Genomic DNA, 25,147 nt, shown 5'->3' with positions numbered 1-25,147 from the left:
CATGTTGAAAGGTTTTGGTAATTAGAGTTCTGTTGTATATATAATGAAGATGGGGGTAAGGGAGAAGTGGTGGACAGGCAAGACACTGGCCAATTTTTAAAAATTTTTATTTGTTTTTTAAATCTTTGTGACCTGTACTTCTGCCTCTTGCCGCTTTATCCTCTGCTTTCCGTAGTGTGTGTGGTGTCCTTCAGTTCAGAGCCTCCTGTCCCACTTCTAAATTTCTTACTGGAAAGTGGTCTTTGTTTTAGCAATACCTTTTCTTTCTCCTGTTTATCCAAACAAAATGCATTCATCACAGCTTTTTCACATTGCATTTGATGAGAATTGGTTGTTCTTGTGTGAATGGATTAGGTCAGACCCAGAAGAGGTTCTGGGTCTGGAATATAATTGGTCAAGCAGGGGCTATATCAGTACTATTTCTCTCTCTTTTTTTTTCCCTTCCAGTTGAGTTCTTTTTCCTGGAAGTAGAACCTAGAATGCGAGCGTTATTTAAGCACCATTCTATTCACTAGCCCTTCCTTTGCTGCCCTTCCCCTCTCATTGTGTCCTTTCATGCATGTCTCTCAGCGACACCCCCCACCCCGCCCCAACATCTTGGAGAAAGTTTCTGGTTTATTAATTGCCTTGGGAGTAGAGATTTGAAATAGATTCCTAAAAGCTACAGAGTTGTCTCTTTCATTTGTAAATGTCTGTTAGTGATTTTCTAAGAAAACCAATTCATGCTTGCAAACTTCTAGTCATCGTGCATGATCTCCTCTTACTTTGCTCTGTGTCTAGCACATGATGAAGATAAGCCATGATGTGGTTAAGCGCTGGGTCAACGAAGCCCAAGAAGCCGCTTCCAGCGACAACATTATGGTCCAGGTACCGCCATCAAGTCACACTGGGTCTTGGGACCAGCTTTCTTTAACCCTCCGACTTCGGGGCAATGTGTTGACTCCCCAGATGTGTACTAGTTAAAGGCTAATACGGAGTGGCTTATTAGTACATATTCTCAAGTACGTATCCCATTGATTAGAATTACTGTCTGAGGCCCTGCTAGTGTTTCATAAAAGCTGTAGGAAAGTTCAAGAAAGATTCTTACGTTCAGTGGTGGTTGGAGATGCTCATTCCAAAGGTCCTTCATATTGCATTTCTGACCTTTATTTGAAAAATAATTTGTGATGAAGGATGTCCCAGTTCTAAGCTTTTCAGAACTTGGTTATGGTAGACATTACACAAACCGTGAAGAGTAATTTTTAGTTTGTGAAACTTAAAAACCTTCTTGGGAAGATCTTTTGATACTCATTAGTTCCTAATTAAAAGGAATAAGATTAAAATTTTAACCGGCAATTTTGTGTACTTGAGAGGATACGTATTCATCCCCTTTCAGTGTTTACAATTTCTCACGTTAACATATTCAGTTATGAGGAAACAGAGTAGTAATTTTTCCCTCAAGGAACATTCTCACTCTTCTAACTCTTATTGTGTTTTTACACAAAGTGCCGCAATAATTACACTCCTTAAGTCTGCTTTAGGAGTTTACTCCTTTAACTACTAACATGGCCGCAGATGACTTAAAGCCACTAACAGAGACCTGTGACACTGGTAAAGCCCGGGACCCGAGAGCCTTTGTCCTAAGGATATGTGGGGCCACGCTGAACCTTCTAGAGCCATCTTTGGATTGTAGGTCACCTCTTTAATACCACTGGTCCAATCTGAGTCTTTGATTTCTGGGGGTGAAGCTCTTATCCTCTCAGTCTTGCCTGTGTTTGATTCAGTATGAAAAAGATATTCTGTTGGTATACATTTCACTTGGGTATCTCTTTACTAAAAATCTAGGGCCATATGATTTGATTTTCCTGGAAGTTTGTCCTCTCTCTCCTCAGCTTTCTGTGTGTGACATCATTTTTCTTGTTCTTCAGTACCATGCATTGGGAGTCCTGTATCACCTCAAAAAGAATGATCGCCTTGCTGTTTCTAAGATGTTGAATAAATTTACTAAATCCGGTCTCAAATCACAGTTTGCTTACTGCATGCTGATCCGAATTGCCAGTCGCTTACTAAAAGAAAACGAAGAGGGGTAAGTGTCTTCACCTAAACCCCAGTTATTTTCTGTTTGCTGGGTTAACCTACTTCCGAGTTTATTTCCTTCATGAATTTTTTTGGGGTAGTGCTGATTTTACAGACGGATTTGGTGTTTTCCAAATAAAGAAAATTCATGGGATTCTAAGTAATGCAACTTTTTTTTTTAAATTTACCTTAATGTATGCTCTGGTATATATGTTTAATAGATTATGATCACCAATAATATGTTAAGAAACTGATATCGAATAAGAAATACTTATAGATTTTAGGGTGTGCAATAATGTGAAAGCTAGAAGTGACATGAAGAATCTTGTTTGTTCCTTTTATTTTTATAAAAGAATATTGAAGTGCTGTATTTAATGATTTATTTATTTAAAGGGCATGAAGGAGGAAAAGAGAATTCCACATTTGTAAGGCTCAAATTGTTCATGAAGTAGTGTTATATTATTTGATGGTAGACTGTGATAGTAGAAGGATGAATATTGTAATCCCTTAACTAACCACAAAAAAGAAAATAGATCTAGCATAAATGTCAACAGAGAAGATAAAATGGAATATTAAAAAAAATATATTCGGTTGAGCTTCCTGCTTCTGGTAATGGTGGAGTAGCTTGTTCATACTAGTCCACTGCAAATACTTCTATCATTAGTACAAAACTTTGCCTTCCCTCAAAAGTAGGAAAACCCACCACTGTTTGAAGTACTGGTGAGTGGTGAAAAGTAGGCAAAACTGAAAGGAAGTTGATGTCTGAGAGGCAGAAGCTGTAATAGGTGAAATTTTTATATTTCTGGCTAGTCTCCTGAGATCCTACAGTTCTCAGATGTGGGATCACAGAAAGCCATAGTATTTACTGGACAAGTATTTACTGGTCAGAACATAGTTTGAGATTGGAGGAGTGATGAAAACCTGTGGTGGAAATCCTGGAAAGGAGGGAATCACAATTGGGATAAGCCCCCCCCCCCCCAAGGCCATTTCAAACTCTGTAAAACTCTGTGGTTTATATACAGTGAAAAATTGATAGAAGTGCAAAGAATTTGGAAAATGTGACTGGTAGTTAAAAGATAAAGCAGTCAACAGATACTGACTCTGATATGACTTGGACATTGGAATCAGCAGACAAAAACTTGAGCAGATTTATAAAAGATGCTTTTAAGAGTTTAAGTGGGAAATAGTTATATGGATGAGCAGGGGAAATGAAAACTATAAAAAGGAACTAAAAAGACATTCCAGAGCTTTAAATTCCTTGCCAGTCAGAATTCAACCAGAGAAGGAGAACCTGTAGCAGATAAATACATAAAGAGATTTATTACAAGGAATTGGCATTTGCAGTGGGAGCTTGCTAAGCAAGTCCAAGATCTTTAGGGCAGGCTGTTGGGAAGGGAAGATACCACAGGCAGGTTGAAACTCATGGGCGCAGGGTGAAGCTGCTGTCCACTGGTGGAATTTGTCATCTCACATTTTACTATAAGCAGCAAGATGAAACCAGGTCACACCTTCAGCACTTTCCCTGGAAAATTCCCTCCAGTAAAGAGTCAGATTCATTATCTACAGGTTATGCTTTCCATATAACTGCAGGACACGATTTTGCTAATCTCTCCACTAACCTGTAACAAGGATCCACTTTACTCCAGTTCACAATAACTTCTTCTTCCTTCTGTGCTCTTGCAGGATCCTCCAAGACTGGATTTTCCCCCCTCCCTTCCCCCCTCTCTTCCTTCCTACCTTCCTTCCTTTTTAATTCTAGTATAGTTTGCATACAGTGTTCTGTTAGTTTCAGGTGTACAATATAGCAATTCAAGAATTCCACACATCACCCAGTCCTCATCAAAACAAGTGCACTCCTTAGTCCCCATCACCTATTACCTCACCCCATCCACCTCCCCTCTGGTAACCATCGGTTTGTTCACTATAGTTAAGAGTCTGTTTCTTGGTTTATCTCTTTCTTTCCATTGTTTATTTGTTTTGTTTTTTAAATTCCACATATAAGTGAAATCATATATTTCTCTGACTTATTTCACTTAGCATTATACTCTTGAGCTCCATCCATGTTGTTGCAAATGGCAAGATTTCATTCTGCCTTATGGCTGAATATGCTCCTGTGTGTGTGTGTGTGTGTGTGTGTACACACACACATACCCAGTCTTCTTTATCCATTGATCTATCGATAAACACTTGGGCTGCTTCCATAACTTGGTTACTGTAAATAATGCTGCAATAAACATAGGGGTGCATGTATCCTTTTGAATTAGTGTTGTTTTTTTTTTTTATTCTTTGGGTGAATATCATGGGGTATTTTTATTTTTAACTTTGAGAAACCATAAACTCCATATTGTCTTTCATAGTGGCTGCACCAGTTTGCATTCCCACCAAGAGTATGAGTGTACCTTTTTCTCCACATCCTCACCAACTCTTGTTGTTTCTCATGTTTTTGATTTTAATCATTCTGACAGGTGTGAGGTGGTATCTCTGTGGTTTGGGGTTGCATTTCCCTGGTGATGAGTGATAGAGGGTATCTTTTCATGGGTCTTTTGACCATCAGTATTCTTCTTTGGAGAAATATCTGTTCATGTCTTCTGCCCATTTTTAATTGGATTGTTTTCTGAGTGTTGAGTTTTAGAAGTTCTTTATATATTTTGGATACTAACCCTCCATCAGATATGTCCTCTCCTTACAAATGACCTCTCGCAATTAGTAGGTTGTCTTTTAGTTTTGTTGATTGTTTCCTTTGCTAAGCAGATGCCTTTCATTCTGATGAAATCCCTATAGTTCATTTTTGCTTTTGTTTCCCTTGCTTTAGGAGATGTATCTAAAAAGATACTGTTATAGCCAGTGTCAGAGAAATTACTACCTGTGCTCTCTTCTAGGTTTTTTTATGCTTCCAGGTCTCATATTTAGCTCTTTAATCCATTTTGAGCTTATTTTTGTGTATGGTGAAAGAAACTGGTCCAGTTTCATTCTTTTGCAGGTAGCTGTTCAGTTTTCCCAACACCATTTGTTGAAGAGACTGTCTTTTTCCCATTGCATATTCTTGTCTCTTTTTGTAGATTAGTTGGCCTTAATTTTTGGGTTTATTTCTGGCCTTTCTATCCTGTTCCTTGAATCTGTTAATCTGTTTTTGTGCCATTACCATACTGTTTAGATTGCTACAGCTTTGTAGTATAACTTGAAATCTGGAATTGTGATACCTCCTGTATGGTTTTGTTCTTTCTCAAGGTTGCTTTGGCTATTTGGGGTTTTTGTGGTTCCATGCAAATTTTAGGATTGTTTGTTCTAGTTCTGTAAAAAATACTGTTGGTATTTTGTTAGGGATTACATTAAATCTGTAGATTGCTCTGAGTATTATGGACATTTTAACAATGTTTGTTCTTCCATCCATATCTTGCCATTTGTGTTCTCTTTAATTTCTTTCATTAGTGTTTTATAATTTTCAGAGTACAGGTTTTTCACCTCCTTGGTTAAGTCATTCCTAGGTATTTTATTATTATTGGTGCAGTTGTGAAAGGGATTGCTTTAGTTCCCTTCTGTTTATTATTAGTGTGTAGAAATGCAGTGGGTTTCTGTACATTGACGTTTTTCATCCCATGACCTTACTGAATTTATCAGTTCTAGTAGTTTTTTGGTGGAGTCTTTAGTATATATAGTATACTATATATAGTATATGCAGATAGTGAAAGAAATTTCTTCCTTACTAACTTGGATTCCTTTTGTTCCTTTTTCTTGTCTGATTGCTGTGGCTAGGACTTCCAGTACTATGTTGGATAAAAGTGGTGAGAGTGGACATCCTTGTCTTGTTCCTGATCTTAGGGGAAAAGCTTTCAGCTTTTCACCATTGCATATGTTAGCTGTGGGTTTTTCATTTAAGGCCTTCATTATGTTGATGTGTATTCCCTCTAAACCTACTTTGTTGAGCGTTTTTATCATGAATGAATGCTGTACTTTGTCAGATGCTTTTTCTGAAGTGATCATACGGTTTTTATCCTTTTTTCTATTGAAGAGATATATTGCATTGATTGATTTGCAAATATTTAACTACCCTTGCATCCCTGGAATAAATCCCACTTAATTGTGGTTAATGATTTTTTTTAAGGATTGTTGGATTCGATTTTTTAATATATATATTTTTAAAAATATTTATTCATTTATTTTAGAGAGAGAAAGCATGAGTGGGAGGTGCAGAGGGAGAAGGAGAGAGAAACTCAAGCAGATTCCATGCTGAGTATGGAGCACTACACAGGACTCAATCTCACTACCCTGAAATCACTGCTTGAGTTGAAACCAAGAGTGGGATACTTAACTGACTGAAGTCACTAGGTGCCCTGATTTGCTAATATTTTGTGAGGATTTTTGTATCTGTTTTCATCACAGATAGTAGTACTTTTTATTTTTTTTTTTGGTAGTGCCTTTATCTGGTTTTGGTATGGGGGCAATACAGGCCTCATAGTTTTCATTCCTCTTCTATTTTTGGAATAGTTTGTGAGTAATAGGTATTAATTCTTTAAATGTCGGGTAGAAGCCATTTAGTCCTAGACTTTTGTTTGTTGGGAGTTTTTTGATTACAGATTCAGTTTCATTGCTGGTCATCTGTTTAAGTTTTCTATTTCTACTAGATTCAGTTTTGGGAGGTTATGTTTCTAGAAATTTATTCATTTCTTCTAGGTTGTCCAGTTTGTTGGCATATAGTTTTTCATAATATTCTATTGCAATCCTTTGTATTTCTGTGGTGTTGGTTATTATTTCTCCTCTTTCATTTCTGATTTTTCTGAGTCCTCTCTTTGTTGATGAGTCTAAGGGTTTATCAATTTTGTTGATCTTTTCAAAGAACCAGCTCTGGTTTCATTGATCTCTGTTCTGTTTTTTAGTTTATATATAATTTATTTCTGCTCTAATCTTTATTTCCTTTCTTTTACTGGTTTTCGATTTTGTTTTTCTTTTTCTAGCTCCTTTAGGTGTAATGTTAGGTTGTTTATTTGAGATTTTTCTTGCTTCTTGAGGTAGGCCTGTATTGCTATAAACTTCCCTCTTAGAACTTCTTTTGCTGCATCCCAGAGATTTTGGACTGTTAGGTTTTCATTTTCATTTGTCTCCATGTATTTTATTTCCTCTTTGATTTTTTTGGTTGACCCATCATTGTTTAGTACCATGTTATTTAACCTCCATGTATTTGTGCTCATTCCAGATTTTTTCTTGTGGTTGATTTCTAGTTACATAGTGTTGTGGTCAGAAAAGATGCATGGAATGACTTCGATCTTTCTGAATTTGTTGAGACTTGTTTTGTGGCCTCATATGTTATCTATTCTGGAGAATGTTCCATGTACACTTGAAAATAATGTGCGTTCTGCTGTTTTAGGATAGAGTCCAAGACCAGATTTCTACCAGTGGTCTGTGAACCCTCACAGGCAGTGTTCTTAAAAACCAGATTTCTAATAGCAGTCTGTTTAAGGCAATTTAGGCTTTTTTCATCATGCTCCCCTGAATTCTACCAGCCTCTACCCACTGCCTGCTTCCAGAGACAATTCCATAGTTTCACATTTTCGTTACAGTAACACCTCACTGTCAGATACCAAAATCTGTATTCGTTCTTTATTGTTACTGTAACAAATGATCATAAACATAATGGCTATTAAAACATCCATTTATGATCCTGTGGTTCTGAAGGTTAGACAGAAGTTTCATGGGCTAAAGTCAGAACGTTAGCAGGATGCTGATGCTTACTGGAGGCTTTGGGGGAAGAATTCACTTTTAATCTTATTTAAGTTGTTGGCCAAATTCATTTCCTTGTGGTTAAAGATCAGTAGGTCTCTATTTCCTTAATGGCTGTCAGCCAGGAGTTGGTGTGTGTCATGTAAGGTAGCATATTCACAGGTTCCATGGAAGAAGCCTGTACATCTGGGGGACCATTCTGCCTGCCACACAGACAGTAACCGAAATAGGTAATTTACTGGATAGACTTAGCAGCAGACTAGAGATGGCTAACAAAAAAGTGAAGGAGTTAGTGTATTTGAAGACAGAGTAATAGAAAGTAACTAATTTGAAGGACACAGAAAACAGATGAAAGAAGAATAAACGCTTCAGAGAACTGTGGGATACTGTCAACTGCTATACCACTTGGTGTGTAATTGGAATTCCCGAGGGAGATGTTAGAGACTGGAGCAGAAAAGCTATACGAAGAAATAATGAACGGATTTCCCAATATGCATTCATTCCACCAGTGCAAGGTTCATTTAACAGTCAAAACCCAACATAACATTCCTCATTTAAAGAATAAAGGAGAATAATCTCAATATCGTAATGGATGCAGAAAAAGCACTTGATAAAATTGAGTGACAATTTATGATTAGAAATCTCTTTTCACAGCAAAGAATAGAAGGGAACATCATTATTCTGATAAGGGTGCCAGAAAAATCTCCAGTAGACTTTATACTTATTGGTGGCCTATTAAGGATTTCCCCTTGAGATTATAAATGAAACAAGGATGCCTACTAACGTTTATATATATGAATATATAAAAATTTTTTTAAAGCAGCATTTTACTGGAAGTCATATTTGATGCAATAAATAAAAAAAATCTAAGGATTGGAAAGAGGGCATAAAACTGTCTTTGCTGACAACATGATTGTGTATGTAGAGAATGTAAAGTCTATGCATTAGCTATCAGAATTGATATAACTGATATGTGAATTTATCAAGGTTACTGGATAGGTCAGATTCCAAAATTGATTTTATTTCTATATTCCAGCAACCAATCAGTAAAATAAGATTTTGAGGGGCACTTGTTTGGCTCAGTCAGTTAAGTGTCTGAATCTTGATTTAGGCTCAGGTCATGATCTCAGGTTTGTGAGATCACACCCCACATCAGGCTCTGCACTGGGTGTGGAGCCTGCTTAAGATTCTTTTTCCTTCTGCCCCTCCCCTGCCCTACCCTCTCCTACTTTTTTGCCTTTTCTACATAAAATAAAATAAAATACATTTTTTAAAAAGACATATTTATTTGAGAGAGTGTGCGTGCCCATGAGCTGAGGGAAGGGCAGAGTGGGGGTGGGGAGTAGATTCTAGGCTGAGTGAGGGGCCTGATCTGGGGGCTCAGTCCCAGGATCCTGAGGTCATGACCTGAGCTGAAACCAAGAGTCGGACGCTCAATCCACTGAGCCACCCAGGTGCCCCAGAATAAAATAAAAATTTGACGGATGCCTGAGTGGCTCAGTTGGTTGAGCATCTACCTTTAGTTCAGATCATGCTCCCAGGGTCCTGGGGTCCAGCCCTGTGTTGGGCTTTCTGCTCAGCAGGGAGACTGTTTCTCTCTCTCTGTCAAATAAATCTTTTTAAAAAAGAAAGTTCACCATAAAAAACAAGTAAAATTGTGAAAAGATGGCACTATTTGTATTGAAATCAAATCCTTAGGAATAAATCTACCCAAAATCGTATACATTTCTACACAAAATTATAAAATGTTCTTGAAGTATAACCTGAATAAATGAAGGGTTAAATCCTTTTCTTCAATTGGAACATTCAATACTATAAAGATGTCACATCTTCTTACTTTGATCTTTGGATTCAGTGGATCCCCGAGCAGAATCTCAGTTGGCATCTTCTAAATACCAAACAGGAATGCATTCATTTGTGGGTCAAAAGACAAACCAAGGATACTTCTAGTGCTGTTACTCCGTCCAAATGGAAGGAGTCCGAATGTCTGACAATGTTAGAATGAGAAAATCAGTTGTGGTGTATTCATACAGTCAGCAGTGTTCAACAGAAATGTACAGGGCACCTGGGTGGCTCAGTGGGTTGAAGCCTCTGCCTTCGGCTCAGGTCATGATCCCAGGGTCCTGGGATCGAGCTCCGCATCGGGCCCTCTGCTCCGTGGAGAGCCTGCTTTCTCCTCTCTCTCTGCCTGCCTCTCTGCCTACTTGTGATCTCTGTCTGTCAAATTAAAAAAAAAAACAAAACAAAAAACCAGAAATGTACAGAGTCCTGTTAAATGCAACCGTGTGGATAAATGTCACTAAGTCACACAGATACATTCTGTATGGTTCTGTTGGAGTTAATTTGAGACTCAGTAGGCACAACCGACCTGTAGCCTTAAAAGTTCCTATTTATCTTTAGGGCAGAAAGACAGTTGTGCCTGGGAGGTGGCATCTAAGGGCTTGAGATACTCATCTTCATCATGGTAGCTTTGTAATAATTCACTTACTCCTGTTGTAGAACAAATTACTGAAAAACTCAACTAGATTAAAAGGACAAATACTAATTTTCCCCCACACGGTTTCTGTAGATTAGGGGTTTGGGAGTGTTGTTAGCTGGTTCCTGCTTGAGATCCTTCATGAGGTTATAATCAAGATGTTGGTTAGGGTTGCGGTCATTGGAAGGCTTGGAAGAGGCTGGAGAATCTGCTTCCAGGATCACTCACTCACATGACTGGTTCCTTGGTGCAGGCTGTTGGCAGGACATCTGAGTCCCTTGCAGTGTAGACCTCTCCATAGGGCTGTTCAGCATCCTCATGACATTGCAGAAGTCGGTCATTTTTTTGTGACTTAGTCTTTGAAACCACATTTCAACATTTCTGCAATATTGTTTTGGATAAAAAGATCAACTCTCTTCAGTGTGGCTGGGGACTAGAAAAGGGAATGAATACCAGAAACCAAGAATCCCTGGGGGCGTCTCCAAGTTCGGCTACTGTACTAGTATGCTACAGCTGCCATAACAAAATACCCCAGACTAGTTGGCTTAAACAACAGAAATGTATTTGCTCACAGTTCTGGAAGCCAGGAAATCCAAGATTAGCATGCCAGTAGGGTTGGTGTTGGTGTTGGGTGAGAACTCTCTTGCAGACTGCTACCTTAGCACTGTGCGCTCACGTGATCTTCCTTTGGCACATTTGTGTACGTGCGCACATGCACACATGTAGCAGGCAAGAGCAAATGGTCTATCAGATCAGGACTCAACCCTTATAACATCGTTTAACTTTAATTACTTCCTAGAGGTCCCATCTCTAAATAGAGTCACACTGTGGGTTAGGGCTTGACTATGAATTTGGGGGAGTGAGGGGGATATAGACATTTCATGTACCTTCTGTATTTTTATATAATTTAATACGAAGTTAACACTTTGAGGTGGCTGGTCAGTTCTCAGGCCTATGGAAAGGTAGGATCCTTAGAGTGAGCACACACACATGCAGCACCAGAAGCTAAGTAGAACGCAATGCAGAGATAAGCGAGCACGCTTTAACACTGAATTTTTTCTTAATGAGGGTAAAGAGAAAATTCTAGAGATTGTATGAAAACAAAGATACTTAACCTGTAGTTTTACTTTAGGTTTCTCTGTGGCATTGTATGCAAAGCAGCAATGGAGCAGTGTCTTCATAGTGCTGTGGGAAAATAATGGTCAGCCTAGAACACTCTCCCAAACTTTCATTCAACAGTGGGGCTCAAAGCAAGGTAGTTTTAAGCATAAGGGTTTACCATAAATAGTCTATCAATCACTTTGTAGGAATTATTCATAGATTTACTCCAGCATGAACAAATACATGCTCAGAAGGCAGCAGTGGGATTTACAAAGTAAGAATGAACAATGGATTAGTATAAGTATTAGTAATTATAAATATTTTAACTTTTTAAAATTTAATAAAAAGCTCAGATTTCAGAAGACAGCAGCATGATAAATAATGGTGTAGCTGGTGGTATTAGGTGGAAATGAAAGCATGCTAAGATTTTGGTGTGGATTTTTTTGTTTTGTTCTGTTTTGGTGTTTCTGGGGAGGAAGATGTTAATTTTTATCTTCTTATTTTTATTTATTTAAGCAGTCTCTACCCCCAACATTGAGCTTGCACTCATGAGCCCAAGATCCAGCAGCCAGGCACCCCAAGATGTTAATTATCAATGTTAAACTTTGTCAGAAAAACATATGGCCTAGTAACTAAGAATATAAATGTAATGTAAGGCTTAAAAAATAAAAATGCAAGAAAGAAAACTTGATCAAAGTTTAGAGAAAAACAATGGAGTATATAAATAGAAAACAAATCAGGTGGAGTTCAGTGTAAATATATTAGTTATCTCTTGCTGTGTGACAAATTAGCACCAAACTTAGCAGCTTATCACAGACATCCTCTCCTAGTTTCTGTGGTCAGGAATCTGGACGTGGCTTAGCTTCCAGTTTTGGTCCAAGGTCCTTCATGAAGTTGCAGTCAAGCTGTCAGCCAGAGCTGCTCTCATCTAGATCTGGAGGATCTACTTCCAATTTCCTTCTTATAATTGTGGACAAGCCTCAGTTTCTCCCTGGCTGTTGGCCAGGTGCGTCAGTTTCTCGCTTTGGCAGCCTCTCCGCTGTCTGCTTGAATGTCCTCATAGCATGGCAGTGGCTTTTCCCAAAGCAAGCGAGCAGTAGGAGAGAGGCTCAGGCAGAAAACTGCAGTGCCATATAAGCTAGCTAATCTTTTTTTTTTTTTAATTTATTTGACAGAGATCAGAAGTAGGCAGAGAGGCAGCAGAGAGAGGAGGAAGCAGGCTCCCTGCCGAGCAGAGAGCCCGATGTGGGACTCGATCCCGGGACCCTGAGATCATGACCTGAGCTGAAGGCAGAGGCTTAACCCACTGAGCCACCCAGGTGCCCTAAGCTGGTTAATCTTGACAGTGACCTGCCGTCACCGCCGATGTATTCCCTTGGTTACGGAGACCAAGCCTAGTATGTGGGAGGGGACCACACGCTGAAGTGGGTTTTCGAAAGTACAGAGTCTGCGGGACCATCGTAGAGGTTGTCTCGCAAGTAAAAATATTTCAAATAAATGTGGGTGGGTTTACTGACATTATTTCAGGATAACTGAATGAGCCTGGGTGGCTCATTCAGTTAAGTGTCTGACTTCAACTCAGGTCATGATCTCGGTCCTAGGATTGAGCCCCATGTCGGGCTCCCTGCTCAGCTGTCCCCCCACCGCATGTACTCTCTCCCTCAATAAAATACATAAATAAATAAAATCTTTAAAGGAGAAAGTATCAGGTCAGGTAAACAAAATAAGAGACCTATTATATAGCCCTTTATAAAAGACACTTCTAGGGCTCCTAGGTGGCTCAGTTGGTTAAGCGACTGCCTTCAGCTCAGGTCCTGATCCTGGGGTCCCGGGATCGAGTCCCGCTTTGGGCTCTCTGCTCAGCAGGGAGTCTGCTTCTCCCTCTGATCCTCCCCCTTCTCGTGTTCACTCTCTCTCTCTCTCTCATTCTCTTTCTCTCTCAAATAAATAAATAAAATCTTAAAAAATAATAATTTTTAAAAAAGACACTTTAAACAGTGACAAGGAAAAGTTTAAAATGTATCAAAAATACATGCTTGATAGACACTAACACCACATACACTAATTGCTGCTAGCAATAGTAATACAAGCCAGAACACAAGGAATCAGGATTTAGAGCATTAAAAATGACAGAGTGGGATTTTGTATTTTGACAAAAGGAGTGGTCTAAAAAACAGTATCACAGAAATGAATTTATATAAACAGTTGACCCTCAAATAACACAAGTTTGAATTGTGCAGTCCACTTACACGTGGATAAATATAGTACAGTACCGTAAATGTATTTTCCTTCTGATTTTAACGTTTCCTTCTCTCTGGCTTGCTTTATTATAAGAATACAGTATAGAATGCACATAGACATACAAAGTATGTGTGAATCAACTATCGTGTTGGTAGGGCTTCCAGTTTAATAACAGGTATTTGTGGTCAAGTTTGAGTCCAAAGTTATACATGAATTTTTGACCGCTTAGAGGTTTGGTGCCCCTCATTCCTGCACTGCTCAGGGGGTTAAGTACTAACTGTACTTAATAACGTTGCTTCACGATACGTCTAGCAAAATCTTAAATATAAGAAAATAAAGGGTTTGGAAGATGACTAACCACTCATCTCTGAGAAACTGACAAATCACTTACAAAAGTAGAAGACTGTAGTCAGTCTCTATATCACTGGTAACAAGACTGACCTCATTTAGAATCTAGATCCAAGAGAGAATATGCAATATTCTTGAAAATTTTTACATAGTATATGTATAGGGAAATGCGTAAGACTTAAAGTTGTATGTGGAATGCCCATCTAATGACCATATGCTACGTAGTTGTGCAGTTCTGGTGTCCTAGAAATGCTTTATGTCATATTCTTGGTCATACCTACCCCCCAGTAGAAGTCACTATTCTGATATCTATGGTAATAATTTCTTTGCTTTTCTTTAGATTTTTACCCCCTGTGCATGCCTCCATAAATAGTAAGGCTTGGTTTTGTCTTGTTTTGAACATTATGTCAATAGAATCATGCTAGATTTTGTATCTTTTTTTTTTTTCCACTCAGTATTTCGGTGTAAGATACAACCTTGTTTTTGCTGAAGCTCTAGTTCATTTTAATTTTCTATTTCCTTGATTGAATCCTTCCAGGTTCATTTATATTCATTCTTCTATTAATGGGCATCTGGGTTGTTTTCTGTTTTGAGCACTTACTAATGAAACAGCCACAAACAGCATTCCTGTGCTTATACCATGCTACCTCTTTACCATAGCTGTCTCTCTCTCTACATAAGCATTTATTTCTATAGCTTGGTCTCCAGGAATGGAATTGGTAGATCATTGTTAAGACTGTTTTTCAAAGTGATTATACCAATTTACCTTCCAGCCAGTGGGCTGAGATCCCCTGAGGCCAAGACTTGATGTCAAATTTTAAAAGTTTTACTAATCAGAGGGGGTGTATTAGATTTTCTTTATTGAGATATAACTCCCATACCATAAAATGCACCTTTTTAGAATGTGTATATTCAGTGGTCTTTAGTATATTCACAAAGTTGTGTAACCACCACCACTAATTCCATAATATTTTTATCATCCCCAAAAGAAACCCCCTAGCCCATTAGCAGTCACTCTCTATTCCCCCCTCCTCTCAGCCCCTAGAAAACATTAATCTGCTTCTCGTTTCTCTGAATTTGTCTGTTCTGGACATTTCATATGAATGGGATCATACAATATGTGTGGTCTTTTGTTTCTCGTTTGTTTCACTTAATGTTTTTAGGATTCATCTGTATTAGAGAAGTATCAGTATTTTATTCTTTTTATGGCTAAATAATATTCCATTGGGTAGCTATCCCATATTTTATTTATCCATTTTTCTGTTGATGGACATTTGGGATGTTTCCACTTTTTGGCTGTCATGAATGATGCCACTATGAATAGTCATGAATAATTTTTTATGTGAGTATGTTTTCTGTTCTCTTGGGTCTATACCTAGGAGGAGAATTGCTGGGTCATAATGTGACTCTGTGTTTAACTTTTTGAGAAACTGCCAAACTGTTTTCCAAAATGGATGCATCGTTTTACATTCTTGCCCACAGTGCATGAAGGTTCCAATTTCTCTGCATCCTCCCCAACACTCATTATTGTCTTTTTTTTCTTTTAAAGATTTACTTATTTATTTTTTAAAGGGGGAAAAAAAAAGCCTACAGGGGTGGGGAGGGACAAAGGGAAAGGGAGAGAGTCTCAAGCAGACTCTGTGAGGAGCCCAACTGAGGGCCCAATCCCGTGACCCTGAGCCGAAACCAAGAGTTGGTGACTGTGCCACTGAGGCATCCCTGTCTTTTTTTTTTTTTTTTTAAGATTTTATTTATTTATTTGACACAGAGAAAGAGTACAAGCAGGGGGAGCAGTAAGGAGAGGGAGAAGCAGGCTCCTGGTGAGCAGAGAGTCCGATGCAGGGCTTGATCCCAGGACCCTAGGATCATGACCTGAGCCAAAGGCAGATGCTTAACCAACTGAGCCACCCAGGTGCTCCCTGTCTTTTTTATTATATAGCTCATAGTATGCGCGATGAGGTATCTCATTGTGTGGGTTTTTTCCCCCATTAAAAAAATTTTTTTTTTAAGATTTTGTTTATTTGACAGAGAAATTACAAGCGGGGGAGCTGAGCTGAGCAGAGAGCCTTTTGTGGGGCTCAATCCCAGGACCCTGGCATCATGACCTAAGCCAAAGGCAGATGCTTAACTGACTGAGCCACCCAGGCATCCCTCCCACTGAAAAAAATTTATTGACCAAAAATTGTACAAATAAGCTCTCGGTTTGATAACAACAAAGGCTGCATTTTCCTAATGACTAATACTGTTGAGTATCTTTTCATGTGCTTATTGGGCATTTATAGATATATTTTTTTAAAGATTTTATTTATTAGAGAGCATAGACAGGGGGAGGGGCAGAGGGAGAGGGAGTAGCAGACTCCCCACTGAGCAGGGAGCCTGACATGGGGCTCCATCCCAGGACCCTGAAACCATGACCTGAGCTGAAAACAGATGCTTAACCAACTGAGCCATCCAGTCACCCCCATTTGTAGATTTTGTTTGGAGAAAAGTCTGTTCAGAGCCTTTGCTCATTTAAAAAACTGGGTTATTTGTCTTTTTTTGAGTTATAATCGTTAAATATACTTTGGATACTAGACATTTATTAGATACATAATTTGCAAATATTTCCTCCCATTTTATAGATTGTGTTTTTAGTTCCCTGGTTGTGTCCTTTGAAGTACAGAAGTTTTAAATTTTGATGAAGTCCAGGTTATCTAGGTTTTATTTTGGGCTTTTTGTTTGTTTTTGGTTGCTTGTGCATTTGGTATTAATACTGAGGAAACATGGTCTAATCCAAGGTCATGAAGATTTACACCTATGCTTTCTTCTAAGAGTTTTATAATTTTATCTTTTACCTTTAGGTCTTTGATACATTTTGAGATATTTGTATATAGTGTGAGGTAGGGACTCACTTTCATTCTTTTGCATGTGGAGATCTGGTTGAAATAGGAGTTTGCAGTTGCCTCAGCACTATTTGGTGAAAGATTATTTTTCCGTTGTATTTCCTTGACATTTTGTCAAGTCATTGTGGTTTTAATTTATAATTCCCTAATTACTAATGAGTTTGGGAACCTTTTTCTATGTCTTTTAACCATTTGAATATCTTTTCTATTGAAATACCCAGTTTTCAATTGGGTTATGTGCCTTGTTCCTACTGATTTCTAGGAGTTCTTTTTGGATTGTATATATTGCAAATAGGTTTTCCTACTCAAGTTTGTCTGTTCTCTTCCTTGGTGTCTTGATGAGCAGAACTTCTTTAATGTAGTCAAATTTGTCAATCTTTACTTTTGGAATAATTTTCTCTTGGTGTCTTGCTCAAGACATCTTCTAGTCCAAGTTCTCAAATATATCTTCTGTGCTATTTTTTTATAAGCACTATAGTTTTGCACTCGCTTTGGCAGCACATACACTAAGCATTATAGTTTTAACTTTTGTGTTTTAGGCCTATAATCTACTTGGGATTGTTTTTTGGATATGGTATGAGGTAGCAATTTAATGTCTTTTTGTCCTCCCTATGGATACCGAGGAGTCCTGCTGCCATTTGTTGAAATACGTGTTCATACCCACTGCTCTGCAATGTCAGCTTTGTCATAAATCAGGTACCCTGTAGTCACTGCTCTCTTTCTGGGCTCCTCAGCTCTAGGAGCTCTATTTGTTCCTGCATCAACAGCACGTTCTTTATTATTGTAGCTTCATAATAGTGTAGATATATGACGGAACAAATCCTCCCCTATCCTGCCAGCATGTTTGCCAGTTCTTGTTTTGCATCCTTATTTTTCTGTGCATATCTATGTAATCTTATTAGGCATTGTTTAGCCTTGTGCTCAGTCAAATTTGCCTCTTTCTGGGATACTCCCACCAAGACCATTAATAACAACCAAGAAGTTCTAAAGTGGGCAGTGATATCCCCCAGGTTTTTCATTCATTGGGATTTTAGGGCTATTTCTCACAGGTAGTGAGACTAGCCATCCCAGTGTCTGGTCGTAAGGGCAAAATGTGTCTTTGACCCCCAACCCTTTGATTTACTTCCAGAGGGCCGCAATAGAAACCTGACTCGATGCCCACCTCGCTGTAACAGTTCTTACACAAATAAGCACAGATGTCCAAGGAAAACTCGCACATAACCTATTGGAGCAGCATTCATTGGGAGAAACCCATAGAGACCAAAATCATAGCAGGTGCACTGGGTGCCCAGCTTTATTCATTCTGGTTCAGTGCACAGAGGTCTATCAGGGATTATGACCAGGGGGGTTCGTGGCTTTTAAACTGCTTTAAGTGCAGGAGCAACAACAATGCACCGTCATGATCGGAGTGGGATGCAGAAGTAGCATAATAGGATAGACATTACATCTGATGCTACAGGGGAAAGAAATTGTAAGAGATTACCGTGAACAATTATATGCTACCAAGTAGAACCTGTTTTGACAGCATAGTTTTTTAGGGGAAGCAGCCCTTCTGTGGCATATTCAGGGTCTGGGATCCAAATCTTGCAGCTGTATGATGTGGCATGTTAGTAGCAGGAATCTTCCTCTTTTGTGGTTGGGGAAATACCAGCCCCTCCCTAGGCATGATGGGAAGGAGTGCCAGTCCAGATTTTGTGGTTGAACCAGAATTGATTGCCATACCCGTTGGGCTGATTTCAGTTGTCATGGAGCTTCATAGGAGCTCAGCTCCTTTTTGGGGGGGGCCAGCAGGTCAGTTTCGGATGAAATGACCCTTACTCCTCACTTGTTAATTCTCAGAATTTCTCTGGCAATTCTTTCTTATTTTCTATGTATGTTAACATAGATGGCATTTTGAAAAACTTGTAATTTTTCACTATAAACTTCCCTCTGAGTACTACCTTTATTGCATGTTTTTGTTTGTCCCATGGTATTTTCTAATTTTCTTTTTTAAACCGCTTTAAGTACTTCTTTGAGCCATTGGTTGTTCAAAAGTGTGTTTACTTTCTACGTATTTGTGAATGTTCCAGTTTTCCTTTTGTTATTGATTTCTGGTTTCATTCCATTGTGGTTCGAAGAGATACTTGGTGTGATTTTAATCTTCCTCAATTTGTTAAGGCTTGTTTTGTGACCTAACATGTAATCTATGGAGAATATTCTCTGTGTACTTGGGAAGAATGTGTGTCCTGCTGCTATGGGGTGGAATGTTCTGTGTATGTCTGTTAAGTCCATTTGGTATATAATGTTACTCCAGTCCACTGATTTTCTATCTGGATATTGTATCCATTACTGAAAACAGGGTCTTGAAGTGTTTTACTATTATCGTATCACTGTCTGTTTTCCCTTCAGCTATGTCAGGGTTTGCTTTATATATTTAGGTTTTTGAAAATTGTTTTGACTATTCTAAGTCCTTTGCATTTCTATATAAATTTTAGGATCAGCTTTGAATTTCTACAACAGAAGCCTGCCAGCATTTCGATAGGGATTACACTGAATAGAATAATAGATCTACTTTGAATAAATCCGTTTGGGATAATTGCCATCTTGCTATTGATTCTTCCAGTTTGTGAACAGAGAAAGTTTCTGTATTTCAATTTCTCAGCAGTGCTTTATAGTTTTCAGTGTAAAAGTCTTGCATTCTCTTATTAAATGTATTTCTGAGTATTCTTTCTGATGTTGTTATGAGTGGAATTATTTTATTAATTTCATTTGGATTATTGTTGCCAGTGTATAGAAATACAGTTGATTTTTGAGGGTTGGCCTTGTATCCTGTAGCCTTGCTATGGTCATTTATTAGTTCCGTGTGTGTGTGTGTGTGTGTGTGTGTGTGTATTATTCCCTGGGATTTTCTATTTTCAGGATCATGTCATCTGTGAACAAAGACAGTTTTACTTCTTCCTTTCCAAACCAATGTTTTTAATTTCTTTTTTTGCCTAACTTTACTGTCTTGAACTATCACTAAAATGTTGCGTAGAAGTGGTGAAAGTAGGCCTCCTTGCCTTGTCCCTGATCATAAGGGGAAAACTTAAGCATGATGTGTGTTTTTTGAAAGTGCCTTTTATTAGGTTGAGGACATTTCCTTTAGTCTCTAGTTTTTTGAGAATATTTATTGTGAATGGGTGTTAGATTTTTGTCAGTTGCTTTTCTGCATCTATTAAGATATTGTGATTTCTGTCCTTTATTTTATTAATTTGGCATATGACATGCATCAATTTTCTCATGTTAAACCGATTTTGCATTCCTGGGATAAATGCTACGTGGTGACTGTGAATTGTGAATATTGATTACTTTTTTATATATTGCTGGATGCAGCTTGCTAAGTTTTGTTAAGGAGTTTTGTGTCTATTTCAGGGATATTGGACTATAGTTTTCTTGAAAAAATTAGTCAGGCTTTGTTATGGGTAATATTGGCATCACAGCATTAGTTGGGAAGTAGTGTACCCTCCTCCTTTATTTCCTGGAAGAGTTTCTAAAGGATTGGTATTATTTCTTTAAATATTTGATCTAATTAACCAATGAAGTCATTGGGACCTGTGTGTTTCTTTGAGGGAAGATTTTAAATAACTCATAAGCCTGTTTAGATTATGTATTTCTTCATAAGCCAGTTTTGGTAGTTTGATATTTCTAGGGACAGATCTCTAGAAATGACTTACAGTTGTTCATAATATTTCTTTATAATTATTTAAATTTCTTTAGGGTCCGTAGTGGTGTTCTTTTCTTCATTCCTGATTTTGATAATTTCCGTCCCCCCCCCACCTTTTTTCCATTAGTTTAGCCAAATATTTGTCAATTTTGTTGATCTTTCAAAGAACTAGCTTTGGGTTTCATTGATTTTTTTTTTTTTTCTGTATTCTAGTCTATTGATCTCTCCTCTGATCTTCTATCTTTTGCTTGCTGTAGGCTTGATTCACTCTTCTCTTTCTAATTTCTCTATTTTCTTAATTGTGGAAGCCTAGATTATTGATTTGGGACTTTTCTTCTCTGGTATCTGTGTTTAAAGTTATGTATTTCCTTCCTACATTGCTTTAGATACATCTCGTGTCTTTGTTTTCATTCAGCCTAAAATATTTTCCCATTGATTTATTCTTGATACTTGGGTTACTTAGAAAATGTTTAATTTCCAAGTATTTGGGGATTTTTTAATTTATTTTCTGTTGTTTTATAATTTAATTCAGTTGTGGTTAGGAAACATGCTTTGATTTCTGTTCTTTTAAATGTATTGACATTTGTTTCATGACCGGCACTTAATATATCCTTAAGAACTGTCTTTGAATCTAATGTCTGCTCTTGTAGATAGCATATCGTTGGAGCTTGCTTTTTTATTCTGTCTGGCAATCTCTATTTTTTGGTTAGGGTAATTAGACTGTTTATATTTAATATAATTATTGATATATTTGGATTTACTTTTCCCATTGTGCTATTTGTTCTGTATGTCTCCTGCTTTTTTTGTTGTTTGTTTTTCTTGTCCTCTTTGACTGCCTTGTTTTTTCTTAAATAAATATTTTCAATGTATCACATTAATTTTTCTGTCAATATTTTCACTTTTTTTGTTTTTTCTTAGTTGTAACTCTAGGGATTAGCGTATACATTTTACTTTACCACAGTCCACCTCAGATTATTACTTAATTTAATTTTAGTAAAATATAGAATCTGTTCTCCAACATATTTTCATTCTCTCTGGGCTCCTATTTGCTATAATTGTCATGTATATGATGTGTAAGTGTTATAAATCCAACAACATACAGTCGATCCTTGAACAATGTGGGGGCTAGGGGAGCCAGCCTCCCAGGTAGTTGGAAATCTGCATGGAATTTTTGACTCCTCCATAATGTAACCACTAATAGTCTACTGTTGACCAGAAGCCTTACTGATACTGTAAACAACATGTATTTTATGTTATATGTATTATATGCTGTGTTCTTACAATAGAGTAGGCTAGAGAAAAGAAACTGTTATTAAGTAAATTATAAGGAAGAGAAAATATCTTTGCAGTTCTCTGTTATAAAAAGTCTATGTATAAATTGACCCATGTGGTTCAAACCTGTTGTTCAAGGGTCAACTGTAATGTTATAATTATTGCTTTGTAACATTTTGTGTCCTTTAAAGTAGTTGAGAGAAATGAAAAAATGAAAAAAATTTATCATTTTTGATAAATGACTCTTTTATGACAGCTCATATATTTATCATTTCTACTGCTCTTTATTTCTCCCTGATGATTCACATCATTGTTTAGTGTAAATCTTTAAGTCTGAAGACTTCCTTAGTATTTTTTTGTAAATCTGGCAGCAGTGTATTCTTTGGTCACTGCTTATCTGGTAATGTCTTTTTTTTTTTTTTAAAGACTATGTTTTTTTTTTTATTATTTTTTTTATAAACATAAAATGTGTTATTAGCCCCAGGGGTACAGGTCTGTGAATCGCCAGGTTTACACATTTCACAGCACTCACCATATCACATACCCTCCCCAATGTCCATATCTGGTAATGTCTTTTTTAGCCTTCATTTTTTTGGAGGATAGTTTTGCTGGATATAGAATTCTTGTCTATTTCAGCTCTTTGACTATAGCATTGTGCTGCCCTACCTCTTCCATCATTCGGGTGGAAAGGTAGCCACCTGATTGTATTGATGTTCCCCTGTAAAACAAGATGAGTAGTTTTTATCTTGCTGCTGTCAAAATCTTCTCTTTGTCTTGTGCTTTCGGTGAATTGACTATGGTGTGTCTCTGTGTGAATCTTTTTCTCTTTATCCTGCATGGGATTTTTTTGAGCTACTCAAGTGCATGGATTAATGCTTTCATCAAATTTGGGCAATTTTTTTTCATTATTCTTCATATATTCCTTTTGCCCCTTTGTTTCTCTCTTTTCCTTCTGGGACTCTTATTATGCAGTTGTTCATACCCTTGGTCATATTCCCTAGATCTCCAAAGCTCTGTTCTTATTCTTCTTCTTCTTTTTTTTTTTTTCATTCTTTTTTCTTTGTTTTTCTCAGCTGGATTATCTCACTTTACCTTCCTTCAGGTTTACAGATTTCTTTCTACTGTCAGTGAAGATCAGCTGCTGAATTGCCGATTTAAATTTTCTTTTTAATTCATTATTGTACTTTACAAATCCAGAATTTCTATTTGGTTTCTTTAAAAACAACAACACAATAAGTAAACCCAAACTTCTTTTTCTTTATTGATATTCTCTCTTTGGTGAGATATCATTGTCATGTCTTTAATTCTCTTTTATTCTTTAGATATGGTTTCCTTTATTTCTTTGAACATGTTTATATTCATTATAAAGTCTTTGCCTGGTAAATCCAATACCAAATCTAATACCTGGGCTTCCCCAAGAATAATTGCTATGGACTGCACACTTCATTATTTCTTTACATGTGTCATAATTTTTTGTCAAAAACTGGGTATTTTAAGTGTTGTGGTAACTCCAGTAATCACATTTCCCTCTTCCCCATCCTCAGAAGTTGTTATTGTTGCTGCTTGTTGGTTGTCGTCTGTTTAGTGACTTTCCCGGACGAATTCTGCAGTCTTACTCTTTGTCAGGTGCAGTCACTGAAGTCTCTGCTTGCTTAGCTAAGTCATCAGCTGATGATTTGACAGATTTTCTTAAATGATTTAAGCCAGTAGGTCTCCAACTCTTTTTCTAATGGGCACTTTGTATGTTGGGACATGCCTTCCGTGGTCTAGTAGTTTACAACCCTGCCTTAGCCTTCACTTCCTACTTGCACAGAACCTCAAAGTCAGGCATGGATAAGAGCTTTCTTAGTGCTTGTCTTGTCTTTTCTGGGTATTTACATGCCTTTCTACATGTGCATGACCTTCTGGATCCCCAGGAATGTGTCAGAAATTGCCAAAGTCTCTTATGATGATCTTATTTCTCAGATTTTCCTTTTAACTTTTTTGGCCAGCCTCTTGTTTACCCCAGGTGGAATCACTGGCCTGGCAACTGCAGTGTTAAACAGTTGCCACTGATTTTTTGGGACAAGCTGGCTGAGGCTAGGGCTTTCCTCACGAATTGGGCTCTGAGTCAGGTGAAATAAAGACTAGCTCTATGAATGGGGCTTTTCTAGGGAGCACCAGTCAGGTCAAATAGTGAAAGTTCCTTGGGGACAGGGCTTTTAAGAGAGCTCCAAACCCATGTGCCTCCTCCAATGGCTGCTAGGCTGCTGGCTTTCAGAGCTACTGCAATTCTGAGGCCGCTGATTTCCAAGGCTACCATGAAACTGGGAAGAGGGAATAGAAAATAGAGCAAGTGAAAACACCAGAAAGCTTGTTTGCTGTTGTTATGAAGATTCAGCTCTTTTTCTTGAATAAATATTTCTGGGATTGTTGCAAGCCTTTGGCTAATTTCTAGAGTGCTGAGAAAGTTAATTTTGAAAATTTATGCCAGTGTTCTCATTGCTTTTATGGAGGAATGGATTTTCAGGGGTCCTTCATCCATAATTCCAAAAGTGCTTCTCAGTCTGCCTGTGTTTTTAACTGCTATACATATTATACCTATTCTTTTTGATACCTAATGATGCCCTGTTTATATTTATTGTCAGCCATGAAAGTCCACTCTTTGATTTCATTGAGAGCTGCTTGCGAAATAAACATGAAATGGTTATTTATGAAGCTGCATCAGCAATCATCCATCTTCCTAACTGTACTGCAAGGGAGTTGGCACCTGCTGTTTCAGGTTAGTTGTGTGTTTGATAGCTGGATTTTGTTTTTATTCATGTGTTTTTGTTTGAAGTTCCATAGTTCTGCAGGGTAGGTAGTAAGAATGATTTTTGAACCCTAGCTCTATTATATACACCTTTGTGTTCTGATACGTAGATGATTTATTTTTGTTGTTCTTTACCTAATTACCTTTTTTTCAGAATTTACCATTTCCCTATCATTAAAAATTTTGTAACTTTCATGCGTTCAGTTCTCTTTAATGTTTGAAAAGCCCATTTGCTCTTTTTTTTTTTTTTTTAAAGATTTTATTTATTTGACAAAGAGAGACACAGCGAGAGAGGGAGCACAAGCAGGGGGAGTGGGAGAGGGAGAAGCAGGCCTCCCGCCGAGCAGAGAGCCCGATGCGGTGCTCGATCCCAGGACCCTGGGACCATGACCCGAGCCGAAGGCAGACGCTCAATGACTGAGCCACCCAGGCGCCCCCCCATTTGCTCTTATAACTATAAATATTGCTACCACAAATTCAGATATTAATAGGTATATTAATTCTTACAGAAAAATAAACTTTGTTTCCTATATTTGAACTTTGTATAACAGTTTTACAAAAAGTGCTTTTGTTATTTTTGATGA

The 25,147-nt window shown here is 37.8% G+C and overlaps 1 protein-coding gene across 1 annotated transcript in view; it reads left to right on the top strand.

Annotated features, from left to right (window-relative positions):
• Positions 1 to 25,147, top strand: part of COPG2 (COPI coat complex subunit gamma 2) — a 72,499-nt gene that overhangs the window by 31,951 nt on the left and 15,401 nt on the right. Inside the window, exons 8-10 of the mRNA XM_080818008.1 lie at positions 781 to 867; positions 1,908 to 2,065; positions 24,400 to 24,533. Of these exons, the coding sequence (XP_080674134.1) occupies positions 781 to 867; positions 1,908 to 2,065; positions 24,400 to 24,533 (379 nt within the window). The remainder of the gene's footprint in view (positions 1 to 780; positions 868 to 1,907; positions 2,066 to 24,399; positions 24,534 to 25,147) is intronic.

Source organism: Martes martes (genome assembly GCF_963455335.1).
Source record: "Martes martes genome assembly, chromosome: 11".
NCBI lineage: Eukaryota > Metazoa > Chordata > Mammalia > Carnivora > Mustelidae > Martes > Martes martes.
This window is presented reverse-complemented; position numbering and strand designations above follow the sequence as displayed.